The sequence below is a fragment of the Nothobranchius furzeri genome, chromosome 16 (genome assembly GCF_043380555.1).
Source record: "Nothobranchius furzeri strain GRZ-AD chromosome 16, NfurGRZ-RIMD1, whole genome shotgun sequence".
Lineage (NCBI taxonomy): Eukaryota > Metazoa > Chordata > Actinopteri > Cyprinodontiformes > Nothobranchiidae > Nothobranchius > Nothobranchius furzeri.
The window spans coordinates 58,388,841-58,401,340 of NC_091756.1; the positions used below are offsets into that span (position 1 = coordinate 58,388,841).

A 12,500-nucleotide genomic window follows, 5' to 3' on the forward strand; every position below is an offset into this window, starting at 1 on the left:
GGAGGCCTAACACAGGAACGTGAGAAAAGAAAAGAACCAATCTGACACCAAGTCACAATAAAAAGAAAGTCCTTTTATTAACTAAAGGTGTCCCTAAGGGAGAAAAAAACCTGTTTAATGAAAACAGGAGTTAATTCAGGCTGCAGGAACAAATGCTGAGGGCTTAAAGTAACTAAAGGAGCAAATAACAATGGGAACGGAAACTCACTTGTTCTGAAAATAAACCAGGAACAACGGAGCTTGCCCGGAGGCCTTACCAAAAGGTCCACTGGTGAACCAACTCACCCACGCAACAGTCAACTCTGTTAAGAGCAAAGAAAACCGGAGCTCAACCGGTTTTCTTATACGGGTGGAAATTAAACCAGCCAGGGGCAACCGTCCACAAGTTCTCCAAAGTAAGCAATCTTTCACTCCAATCCTCTCTCCAGTCCTCTCTCTGTCAGCCTCAATCCTCTCTCTCCCTCTCTCTCTCCTCTCCCTCGCTCTCCTCTCTGAGCAGCGCTGATCTTTATCTGCTCCAGCTGGGTGATTCCTGATGGGAGTCAGCTGCATAGAGTGAAGCCAGGGAGCTGGGCGCTCTCCAAGGTCCTGAAAATGGTGCAGGAATAAGGGTGCGGAGTAGAAGCTGAGTGCTGGAGAACTCAGGGTCCGTAACAAGCTGAACTGTGAAATTAGCATCATATGCTGAATTCAGAAACTAATTGCTGAAGCTGAAACTAAGCAAAACTGTTAAAATGAGCTGAATGTTTTGAAAGATTTAGAAGCAAAAAGCACCAAAATGTAAATAAAGCACAAAAAGTGAAGAACGGAGAAAACAATCCTAAACAGCAGAAAACTGAAATCTGAACCTTATTTAAAATCTGGACAGCAAAAGAGTCCAAACACTTGTTGTTTGAGTAGGACTAGTTTAACAGTTTCATTTTTATATTTAGTTGAACTGTGAAATGAGTAGCATAAGCCAAATTCAGAAACGGACTGCTGAAGCTGCTGAATAGCTGAAGTGAAGCTGAAACTAAGCTAAACTGTCAAAATGAGCTGAATGAATTTAAAGATTTAGAAGCAAAAATCACCACCAAGTGTAATAAAGCTCAGAATATAGGTGAAGAATGGATAAAAAATGCTAAACAGCAAAAAAACTTTAATCTTTGAACATTTATTAAAAACTCGAACTTTGAAATGTTAAACAGCTGGCATTTGAATGAGAATAGTTTAACGGGTACATTTTTACAATTGGCTGAACTGTGAATTTAGAAATATTTGCTGATATCTGAAACTGATAGATTAACATATGTCTAGATTTGATTTGGGATGGATGAATGGTTGGATGAATGAAATAACGGATGGATTGTTGGATGGATGTTAGATGGTTTATTGGATGGATGGATGGATGGATGGATGGATGGATGGATGGATGAATGGATGGATTCCTTAGGCCTAGCCGATCGATTTGATGACTCACATGTGTGGGTGTGTAATTCCATTTAGCCAGAAGATTTTAGAAAAACTGTAAACGATATCAAAAAGCCTCATTAATATGTTAAACAGGAAATTCTTGTGAGTTTGTTAAACTTTGAATGAAGTCTCTAAGTTAAAAGGAAACCAATACAGTTTTAGGTCAAAAAGGTGATAGGAATTTGCTGAAAATTGACGAATCCCATTCATTTCAATGGGAAAATTTCCGCAGAAAAAGCTTAATAACTTGAAAAATTTTAAAAATATCAATGCCAACAGAGTAAACAATAGGCTGAGTTCAGATGGGTCAGGTAATGGACGACACATCATCAGCGGAGCCATCTGCCTCGACAGCAGCAGATCCATGGCAGCAGCCATGACACCGGCCCATGACGCCCAGGGAGGGAAGGCGGAGACCCCCACCACTGCCCGGGCACTAACCGAGGAGCGCCCCGGCCGCCGCTGCCGACCACCGGCCCCAAGGCAGAGGGCTCCGCAGAGGAAACACTGGAGGATTAAAACATATAACTGTCAAATAACAAAAGCTAATATGGAAAGAAAGTAACTGATAAAAACTGATTACAAGGATAGTAAAAGAAAACATCAACATAAAAAAACACTAAGATGTAAATAAAATAATAAAATTAAGTAAAAGAGACAAATAGGTATTTATATAAAAAACAAATATGACAAGCGATACAGTTAAACAGACTGGATAAATAGTAATCAGTTAAAAGCTAAAAAGGTGGGTCTTGAGCCTATTCTTAAAAGCCTGGATGTTCCCTTCGGCCCTGAGGTCCTCCGGCAGCCCGTTCCAAAGGCGAGGGCCGTAATACTTGAAGGACGCCTCGCCGTGGGTGTGTGTCTTAACTTTAGGGATAACTAGGAGACGGCTGCCAGAGGAGCGCAGAGACCGCGAGGGTTTATATAGTAAAAGCAGTTCTGAAAGATAAGAAGGCCCGAGACCATTAAGACACTTAAAAACCATTAAAAGAACCTTAAAATCGATCCTGAAACACACGGGGAGCCAGTGCAATGATTCTAAAACCAGAGTGATATGCTCCCACTTCCTGGTCTTCATCAGGACACGTGCTGCTGAGTTTTGTAAAAGTTGTAAACCCGAGATGCTCTTTTTGGGAAGACCAGAAAGCAGGGCATTGCAGTATCTAAGATGCAGTAAAAAAGTGTATCCATTGGCTGTGCGTCATCAGGAGACACGGAGATGTACAACTGTGTATCGTCAGCGTAACTGTGGCAATTCACCCCGTGTCTCCTGATGACGCTGCCCAGAGGGAGCATGTAGAGTTTAAAAAGCACTGGGCCTAGAACTGAACCCTGAGGCACACCGCGTGTGATGCTGTGGACCCCAGAGAAACAGGTATCCAATCTCACCATAAGAGTCCGGTCTGTGAGGTAAGAAGTGAACCAACTGTGAACAGCACCAGAGAGGCCGATCTGTTTTAAACGGGTTAAAAGAATAGTGTGGTCTACTGTATCAAAGGCATTATGTATATTTAGGCCCGAGCAGCGAAGCGCTGCGAAGGCCTATTGTATCTGCTCCGTTTCTTTTTTTTTTCTTTCTTTCTTTCTTTTTTTTTTTTTTCTTTTTTTTTCTTCCGCGTCTTTGGACGGCCTTTAGGGGGTCTTAGCATATCCAAAAACTCACCAAATTCTGGCCCAATATAGAAAGTGCGTGAAATTTACGTATTTCACTGGCAATGTGAAAGTTGGTATAAAAGTGTTTCAACAGCGCCCCCTGGAAAATTAAAAATACCCCTCCGCATTGACCTTTTTTCATAGTAGAGTGATAAAATTTGGTACACCTGTAGAATTCAACAATACGCACAGAAAAGCCTCTTGCACCCATGGTCAATATCAAACAGGAAGTCGGCCATTTTGGACTAAAGTGGCCATTTTTACCCCATTTTGGCCATTTCTTAGAAAGTGCGTGAAATTTACGTATTTCACTGGCAATGTGAAAGTTGGTATAAAAGTGTTTCAACAGCGCCCCCTGGAAAATTAAAAATACCCCTCCGCATTGACCTTTTTTCATAGTAGAGTGATAAAATTTGGTACACCTGTAGAATTCAACAATACGCACAGAAAAGCCTCTTGCACCCATGGTCAATATCAAACAGGAAGTCGGCCATTTTGGACTAAAGTGGCCATTTTTACCCCATTTTGGCCATTTCTAGGCTCTATATTTGGTTGAACAGTTTGATCATTTTTCGCACGATTGTCTCAAAAATAATGTGCGATCGAACAGAAGCGATGGACGAATCAAATGAGAAAATAAAACTGACTTTTCGTAAATACTGAAGGGGCGGGGCCAGGCCTCAAAGTTCGAGCACTCGCCAAAAAAATTCAAATTGCTATAATTTCATAAATGAAAGAATTACAGTTAAAGTAATTTGCTATGGACAATCGTCATCGCCCCCCGAAGACAAATGAATGGTTGATTGATGATGTCACATAAGCCCCGCCCCCTCAGGCCTTAAAAGGTCAAGTTTTACTGGGAAATTGTCCAAAATTCGCCCTTTGTACTAATCACCCCATATTTCTAGCAGGAAACTGAAGACAAGTTGGGGTTGCTTGGCGTCACTTTATGGGAGTTTTCTCCAGAAGGCGGGGCTGTGGCGGCGCGGCGAAGTCAGGCGTACCGACGTGGCCTTACGTTTGCCTACCATTTCGTCATTTCTAAAGATATCGCCACAAAACCTCTTGGGAGTGATCCTAGTCCAGCCCCCCAAAAAATTTGATGTGAACATCCGGTGGGCGTGGCCTATTTTCTGAAATAGCGCCCCCTAGGACCATTAAAACTGTCAGCCCCAAGCCATGCTTTGACTGAGGATTTTGAAATTTGGTACACTAATGTGGTGTCTCAGGACCTACAAAAAAGTCTCTTGGAGCCAAATGTAAAGTTGCACAGGAAGTCAGCCATTTTGGTCCAAGTACTCGATTTACTGGTTTTCGCACACGTTGTTTGGAGAGTGATGCTCCATCGCTCTTTTCACCAATCGCCTTCAAACTTCTCTTATATACTCTTAAGACATAAAGGAAAAATTTCAACCGTCGGATTTTAAATAAGTTTAAAGGTGTGGGCGTGGCTAAGCCTCAAACTTTGACCTTTCGCCACGCCACTCTTTTTTTCACAGCTCCCTATTGGATTCCTTTTACCCAATCACCAGCAATCTCTGGCAAATAGCAGCTGACAAGTTGAGGTCACTTGGTCTGCAGTACTGGCAGGTTTGAAAAAAAGGCGGGGCTTTGGGAGCATGGCGAAATTTGCCATCACGCCATGGCAATACGTTTGCCTCTCATTTCTTCAATTATCGTGACATCGCCACAAAATGTCTGGTGAGTGATCTGAGTCTGACCCCCAATAGAACTGCACAGCTGAAGTTTGTGGGCGTGGCCTATTTTCTGAAATAGCGCCCCCTAGGACCATTAAAACTGTCAGCCCCAAGCCAAGCTTTGACTGAGGATCACGAAATTTGGTACACTAATGTAGTGTCTCAGGACCTACAAAAAAGTCTCTTGGAGCCAAGTGCAAAGTCGCACAGGAGGTCGGCCATTTTGGTCCAAGTACTTGATTTAGTGGTTTTCGCACATGTTGTTTGGACCTTGATGCCCCGTCGCCCTTTTCACCGATCACCTACAAACATCTGCTATGTGCTCTTAAGACAAAGGGGAAAAAATTCAACCGTCGGATTTTAAATAAGTATCAAGGTGTGGGTGTGGCTAACCCTCAAACTTTGACCTTTCGCCATTACATTACTTGACTTAACTCCCATGTGCATGATCAGATCGTATATCAAACGTTGTCTGTGTGATCACTGACCACATCTGAAGACAAAGATAATGTGGACAGCTGACATCACCTATGCCCCGCCCCCTGACTATTGGAAGTCTAGTTTTATGGTGAAATGCCCATATTTGTCCCCTCTAATTTAGTCAACATGACACTAAGGTCATGCACTGTCTTCATGATGTTGTAATGACCATTCAGATCTGATAGCTTTCCAGATAGGGAGGGACTTTGATGCCATGGCGAATTCTGGCGTGACGCCATGACCTTACGTTTGACTGTAACTTCCACAAACAGCCTCCGATTTGCCCGAGACTGAACATCACATCACCAGTGTGGTAAAGATAGCGTATCTCCTAGTGGTGAGACGTGTAATGGTGGGCTCAGAGGGGATGCTGAGTCAGGGTGAGGTGTGGACGAGGAGGCCGTTCACGGTTTCTGTTGTCGGGTTGGACTTTCTGTTCTGCCAGACGTGCCCTGGTGCCCCCGGCTGCTGGCCAGGACGGAGCAGCGCGGAGCTGGGTTTGGAGAGTGTCGGGTATGGAGCGGAGGGGGTGCGGACGGAGGGCGAGCAGCTTCGCTGCGAGGGCCGAACGACGCTGCTTGCAGCTTTAATTTAGGTTATATCTATTGTTTTTCAGACCTAATCCTCATAATCATGTTAAAAGTAATGATTGCAATTACAATATTGAATATATTTTGCATATTTAAACTAAAATTTCTATGGAAAATGAAAGACAGTTACTGTTCCAGTCAACATCGGTGATGATGACGAAGAGGAAGAAGACATTGAGGCAGATCCTCCAATATAAAATACTCCAAAATATTCTAATAATCTATTTTGATCAGAAATAGTATCCATTTTTCTATAACTGTCAAAAACAATCTACAGTTATCAGTTTTTATAAAACTGTATTATTTAATAAATTATTCTACAGTGATATGTTCTAGCTAGATTATTCTAAAGTGTCTTATAATGATCTGTACTCTTCAAAAATAATGTTTATTTAACTTGTTCATGCTTTTTGTTTTAGGATTTCTTTTACCAGAACAAGTAATTTTCTCTGATTACTTTTTCTCTGATACTTTTACTAACAGATGTTCTGGTTTTTTCCATCCAGAATAATGGAGACTTTGAATCTTCTGCGCTATTTGCTCATCCGAGACCAACAACTGAAAAGCAGCGTAAGTCCACCTGACCCTAACTGACCCTAATGCAGAACAATCATCTTCAGATTCTCCACCCCTCAGGTAGAAATGTGGAAGGAGCTTTGCAGGATCAAAGACCAATACCTAAAAATCGTGCGAGTGTGCATCAGCATGTCAAGAGCGTATTATTGTGCTGAGCTAAAATCACTAAAGGAGGACATACAGCTGAAAGCAAAAGGTAGAGATTGGCTGCTAATCTATGCGACACATTTAGCAGAACATTGAACTTCTATTGTCTGATAGAAGCCAGAGATGCAGCTAGATCCACCAGATTGATCAAAACCATGACGACAAGGGATGTGAAAGTGTCTAACATGTCTCCACAGGTCCAGTACCAGGTATGGGATTAGTTAGTTTCATCTTTATCGTGTGATTTTGTGAAGCGACCAATCTGATTGTTGTCTGGATTCTCAGGTGCTGCAGAGTGCTTTGGTGACGTTTGACATGATGGAGAGTGTTGTGGTCCGAATTGAAGAGATCACTGAGGAAAAGCTGAGCAAAATGCACTGAGACAGCTTCCTACCTCTACAGAGTACATTTTAAACACTAGGTAAAATAAGGAATCCTGCAGACTGCCCTGATGTAATCCCTCATCCTGATGTAATCCCTCAACCTGAGTAGAAACAGCAGAAGGTGACAGTGGAAAGGAACAACTCTCTTCATTCAAATCTTTGCTTTATTCCCAAACTTTATTGTTTCAGCTCAGCAAATAAATTCAAATATCACACAAAGGTCATTCGTGTGACAAAATGTTGTTTTCAAACAGTTTCATTTACCACAAAAGACTACCTAACCTGGCCTCATGTAAATGCGTAAACATCTCAGAAATGTTAACGCGTGTGTCTGTATCTATCCAACAATATTATAATTATGAATAATTCTAATATTAGTAAATATAAGTACTGGTAATAGGCCACGACAGATATATTAATATCAGATATCGATATTGGACCAAATGTTAATTTTGCCTAATGTTAAATTCTTTTTCAAAATTTTCTGCTAGACACAAGAAAACCAAGCAAGTGGGCCAAGTCCTGAAGCAGAAAATCAGCCAAACCATCACACTACCACCTCCATGTTTGACTGAAATTTTGTTAGTTTCACACCTGATGTGGGACTACCGAATATCTTCCCAAAAGTCCATATACCATCGAGGTGTTTTTTTTTAGTCAACAGTAGGTTTGGACCTGGAACTCTCCAAAGACCGCCCCAAAATAAAATTTAAACCATAATTTACACCTAAATATAAACCATAACGCAACATCCAGCTGGGCAAAGTGGAGTGTTCCTAATATTTTGTCAAACTGACATTTGGAATTAATAGAATGTCCATCTAATAAATAATTAAAGAAAAATGATTTAACAAACATGGACCATGTGTTTTTGAGCCTTTATTGTTGAAAGTCAGCATCAGAATGGTCTGAAAACTTAAATCTGAATTCAAAATGAGGATACAAATCTTAAATTATAAGCAGACTAGACATTCTTATTATTATAAACTTTGCATCAAATGGGTTTACTTGTGCAAAGAATAACTGTAATAGTGTAGTTTGTGTTATGAAACAAAAGTGAATCATGGACAGGTTGGCTTTATGTCTCTCAGGATGTCCCACACAGGACTGTTCTCAATGATGTGTGCACGGACCAGAGACATGCAAGCTTGGATCCTGTCAGCATGTGGCTTACTGGTGGCCTGCAAAAAAAAATAGGGCCTTTATGACTCAAGTATCCTAAGTGAAGAACAACATATTTGTTTTGCAGATTTGTATTAAGGCCACCTTGGCAATTGCCAGCATTCCTCTGACTATTTCTGCAGCATTTTGAACAGGCAGGATTCTGAGATTGCTGCCAAAGAATCTGGAAGAGACAACGTGCTCCATTTTACAAATACGTTAAAGGAAACATGCAATAATTAATTAACAAAATAATTAATTTGTGTGTGTGTGTACAAGAATCATATTCCCCTTTTAACTAAATGAAATTTAGAACAATAAAGATTTTATAGAGATGACTGAGACTTAAATACCTGCTCTGAATTTCTGTCAAAGTTTGCAGTTGTCCTTTCCCAGAAAAGGTGGCAAATAGAAGTAAAAAGCAGTTCCTATGGACTTGTGTGAACTTCTCTATGAGCTCAAAGAACTCAGAATGGTCAAGAGACTCTGGGAAGCCTTGAGGTTCAGCTAGCAGAAATGCAGTACCTAGGAATTAAAGTGAGAAGTCACGAGTTACTCATTTTAACCAAACGCTCACTGACCACTTTATTAGCTACACCTTATAGACCCCATTTTGCCCTCAGAAGTGCTTTAATCCATCATGCCATGGGTGTTGGAAAGAGGTTCTGTTCCATAATAACATCCCAGAGGTTCTGGACTGGATGGAGATCTGGTGACTGGAAGTGGCTGGAGTCCAGTGAACTCATCATTATGTTCTAGAAACCAGTTGGAGATGATCTGAGCTTTGTGACATGGTGCTTTATCCTGCTGGAAGTAGCCATCAGAAGATGGGTCCATGTGGTCATAAAGGGAATGGACATGGTCAGCAACAATACTCAGGTAGGCTGTGGAGTTTAAACCAGGCTCAGGTGGTACTAATGGGACCAGAACATCTCCCCCACACCATTACACCACCACCACCAGCAGCCTGAAGCATCAGTACAAGGTTTGGTGTCACCACTTTCATGTTGGTGGCACCAAAAGCCACTGGAGTCCCACCTGAGCAGCTGAACTTCAAATATGTGCTTAAGTCTCAAATGATTAAGAATTGTTTATTTGTAACATGTACATTAAAAAGTGGTACATATGGACACACATGTGAAGCAGGTGTGTTTGATACAACTCAGTTTTACCTGACAGAGGGAAGATAACAGATCCAGCCTCGACGCTGCCAGAGAGCCTGATTCGGTGCTGCTGAGCTCTAAGCATCCTGTAGACTTCGTGGTTCTGCCCACAAACAAAATAAATAAAAACAGAATAATAACAAAACCCACCGTGAAATATAAATAAGATCTATTTAGGCAACTTAACGTGTATGCTAACGTGCTAGCTACTTTTGTGTTAGAGCTCCAAAAGGTGTCTTCACCTGAAGTGAAACGCTCATTATAATTGTTGTTTTCCACGGAGTAGTTTCGTTTGTTTCCATTTCAGTTAGTGGGGAATGAATGACGAAGCGTTGAAAACAATGTCAGTAAATAAATAAACATAAAGTACGTCCACATGTGGACTCTGCAAGACACCACTAGGTATCGCTGTTGTTTAGGTTATTCAACACGTTTATTTCCCCCAGAGAAGCGTCTAAAAGGTCCAACTTTATCGCGTTTGGTGAAAACATATTTTTATACTTATTAATGTTCAGAACTGATGTTTAAGTTGTAACAGTGTAATGCATAAATGTTAAAATAGTAGCTCAGTGGCTACGATTTGGAGTAGGAACTTTGGCAATGTTGACATGGGTGTGTACGTATGTATGCCCCCCCCCCCACACACACACATTCCAGCTATTAACCGCGGATATCTCACATCAGTCATGCTTGATTTTTCACTATTGTTCCTTTAAAAAATGAGTTTGCATTTCTTGGCTTTCATGCATTTATAATGGTTACCAGTTGGACAGGCTGGCCACACTTGTACTCTGCCTGACCCAGATATGTAACTGGCTGTCCAGCAACTTTCTTGTCCTCAACGCCAACAAGACAGAGACCCTGATCGCTGCACCCCCGGAACTTCAGCCAAAAATCCAGCAAAAATTGCCTCTTTTTGCCCATCAGCCAAGACAAACATTAGAAACCTGGGAGTTATTTTTGATCCAGCTTTAAGTTTAGACTCACACGTCAAAACCATGTCCCGCTCTTGTTTCTTTCAACTGAGAAACATTTCAAAAGTCAGTAAATTGGTTTCTACTGCAGATCTGGAAAAAATCATCCATGCCTTTGTGTCATCACGCTTAGACTACTGCAACGCTCTTTTTACTGGTCTCAGCAAAACCTCCCTCTCACGCCTTCAAGCCATCCAAAATGCAGCAGCCAGACTCCTAACCAAATCCAGCAGACGAGCTCACATCACTCCAGTTTTACAGTCCCTCCACTGGCTCCCGGTAGAATATAGAATACAGTTTAAAGTTTTAGTCCTGACCTATAGAGCTCTTAACAACCAGGCTCCAAGCTACCTATCTGAGCTTTTATCCCCACACACCACCTCTGGGAACCTTAGATCCACATCTGAAAACCTCCTGGCTGTTCCTCGAACCAGACTGAAAACCAAAGGGGACAGGGCCTTTCAGACTATTGCACCCAGACTTTGGAAGTCTACCTTCAAATCTCCGTCTCTCTAACACTGTAGAGGTCTTTAAAAATGATCTAAAAACTCACCTTTTCATCCAGGCGTTCCCTCCCTAAATGTTTCAAAAAAATGGCTTTGTTCGGGTTCACACCTTCACTTTGTTTATACTCATTTTATTTTCTACGTTTATCACTGCTATTGTTTTTCTGATGTTTTTTTGGTTAGAGGTATTTGCCCTGATCTTTATCATGTTGTACAGCGCTTTGTGATTTATATCTGTGAAAGGCGCTATATAAATAAACTTTTACTTACTTACAAAGTTCTCGACCCTAGAAATAGCACCTTTAAACGTGCTTAGGAAAAAGCCATTTATTTTATCAATGCAACTCACATTAAAATAAATGGCAAGTTTTTTTTAATTTTATTTTTGAGGACAACAGGACGGCAGTGTTGGTGAAACATCTTTAGGGTCAAATTTAGAAAAGGGCTTAATGCCATGGTAAACTGGTCCAAGTCATTTTGACCTCCAGAGATCCTGAACAGGAGTAAGCTGGTAGAGAAACTGAGTGAATGTCAGATGAAGACATTTTTTTTTAGTTTCCAGAAACACAAACCTTTATTTTACACACAATGTAAGTCTGTTTATTTCTTAAGAAACTTCAGTAAATCGTTTTATAGATCTAAAGAAGCAGGTGTTTTTTTGAGTCTTCCAGGTCACAAACTGAACAGTTAAACATACAAAAATATTTGCATTCACAACAGCCCATCGGTTTAAATGAATGGTCTCAATAGTAAGGATGTAAACAAACTGCAGAGATCTGTGCAGTCCAGGAAACAAAAAGACAAATTATTCTAAATTAAGACGGTTACAGTGATTGTGGGACAGGTTGTCTTGCATGTGGTCAGTGATGTGTTTCCAGCTCCACGATGGTCCACTCTCCCTGTGGAGAAGCAGCATCTTCTGGAGAGAAGCTAGTCACGGTGATGCTGGTAGACGAGTCCTCCATCGGTGAGATCAGCTCAGCCCATCGTTTGAAAGTCTCTCTCTCTGGGGACAGAAATGCCTGCGAGTCCAGGCAATCACGAGACAAGGACAGCGTCTGCTTGATGAGGTACTGGGCCAGGTTGAGCTCCTCAGGAACAGGGTTTGTGACACCCAGGTTAGACTCGTGGTCTGAGAGAAGCTGCCGTAGCAGGCGCCAGTCCCGCTCTGCAAAGTCCTGGTCCCGTTTTTGTCTCTCCTCATCCGCCTGTTGTTCAGGATTCCCGTCCTTATCCGAAAAGCGCTGCAATGCTTCTCCTACGTCCATCTCGTAAATGGGAGAGAGGACCTTGGACGGTCGGCGGTCATGTTTGCCGGTTTGATCCAATCTGTCACAACCATTGTCCCCTAAAAACAATTAATACTGCAAAATGACCAACTGAGTAATTCCTCCAGGTTCTTTAATTTTGCAGACGAGTTAGCGCCAGACTAAAGTAAAACTGATAACTGAACATTCACCCTTAACGCAACTGTGCCCTTTCCACCGGTTCAGTTGTTGTGTGACCTCCTCCTCAGTCACCACAAACCAAACTCAAGTGAAAGGGTAAACAGTTGCTTTAAAGGTAACATACAGAGGAGGGTCTTTCTGAATGCATCTCTTTATCCACGTAATAAAGCAAAGCAAGCATGCATCGCCAGCACCAGTCGGCTGTGTCGGAGCAACACGGACAGATTCTGGAAGTTACGAGCAGGCCTTTGAACAGGCAGACCCCAA

The 12,500-nt window shown here is 41.7% G+C and overlaps 3 protein-coding genes across 3 annotated transcripts in view; 1 reads left to right on the forward strand and 2 right to left on the reverse strand.

The window, feature by feature from the left end:
* Positions 1-7,205, forward strand: part of LOC107387381 (glomulin) — an 18,954-nt gene extending 11,749 nt beyond the window's left edge. Inside the window, exons 15-18 of the mRNA XM_054749641.2 lie at positions 6,382-6,445; positions 6,512-6,647; positions 6,713-6,807; positions 6,884-7,205. Coding sequence (XP_054605616.2) covers positions 6,382-6,445; positions 6,512-6,647; positions 6,713-6,807; positions 6,884-6,979 — 391 coding nt within the window. The 3' untranslated portion in view covers positions 6,980-7,205. The remainder of the gene's footprint in view (positions 1-6,381; positions 6,446-6,511; positions 6,648-6,712; positions 6,808-6,883) is intronic.
* A 63-nt stretch (positions 7,206-7,268) lies between these two features.
* LOC107387382 (protein SPO16 homolog) lies at positions 7,269-9,930 on the reverse strand. Its single transcript, XM_015962327.3, has 5 exons — positions 9,548-9,930; positions 9,315-9,408; positions 8,496-8,667; positions 8,248-8,326; positions 7,269-8,162 (listed from the first exon to the last, which is right to left on the reverse strand). The coding sequence occupies exons 1-5, from the start codon at positions 9,605-9,607 to the stop codon at positions 8,043-8,045; spliced, it is 525 nt and encodes a 174-aa protein (XP_015817813.3). The 5' UTR covers positions 9,608-9,930; the 3' UTR covers positions 7,269-8,042.
* Positions 9,931-10,871: 941 nt separating this feature from the next.
* The window catches only part of btbd8 (BTB domain containing 8), a 44,034-nt gene continuing 42,405 nt past the window's right edge, over positions 10,872-12,500 (reverse strand). Inside the window, exon 19 of the mRNA XM_070545861.1 lies at positions 10,872-12,133. Within this exon, the coding sequence (XP_070401962.1) occupies positions 11,646-12,133 (488 nt within the window). The 3' untranslated portion in view covers positions 10,872-11,645. The remainder of the gene's footprint in view (positions 12,134-12,500) is intronic.

Coding starts and splice junctions, on each gene's coding strand:
- LOC107387382 (XM_015962327.3), bottom strand. CDS start 9,607: ATGGAAACAAACGAAACTACTCCGTGGAAAACAACAATTATAATGAGC. Junction 8,327..8,495: donor TTGACAGAAATTCAGAGCAG/GTATTTAAGTCT, acceptor TGTCTCTTCCAG/ATTCTTTGGCAGCAATCTCA. Junction 8,163..8,247: donor GAATGCTGGCAATTGCCAAG/GTGGCCTTAATA, acceptor TTTTTTTTGCAG/GCCACCAGTAAGCCACATGC.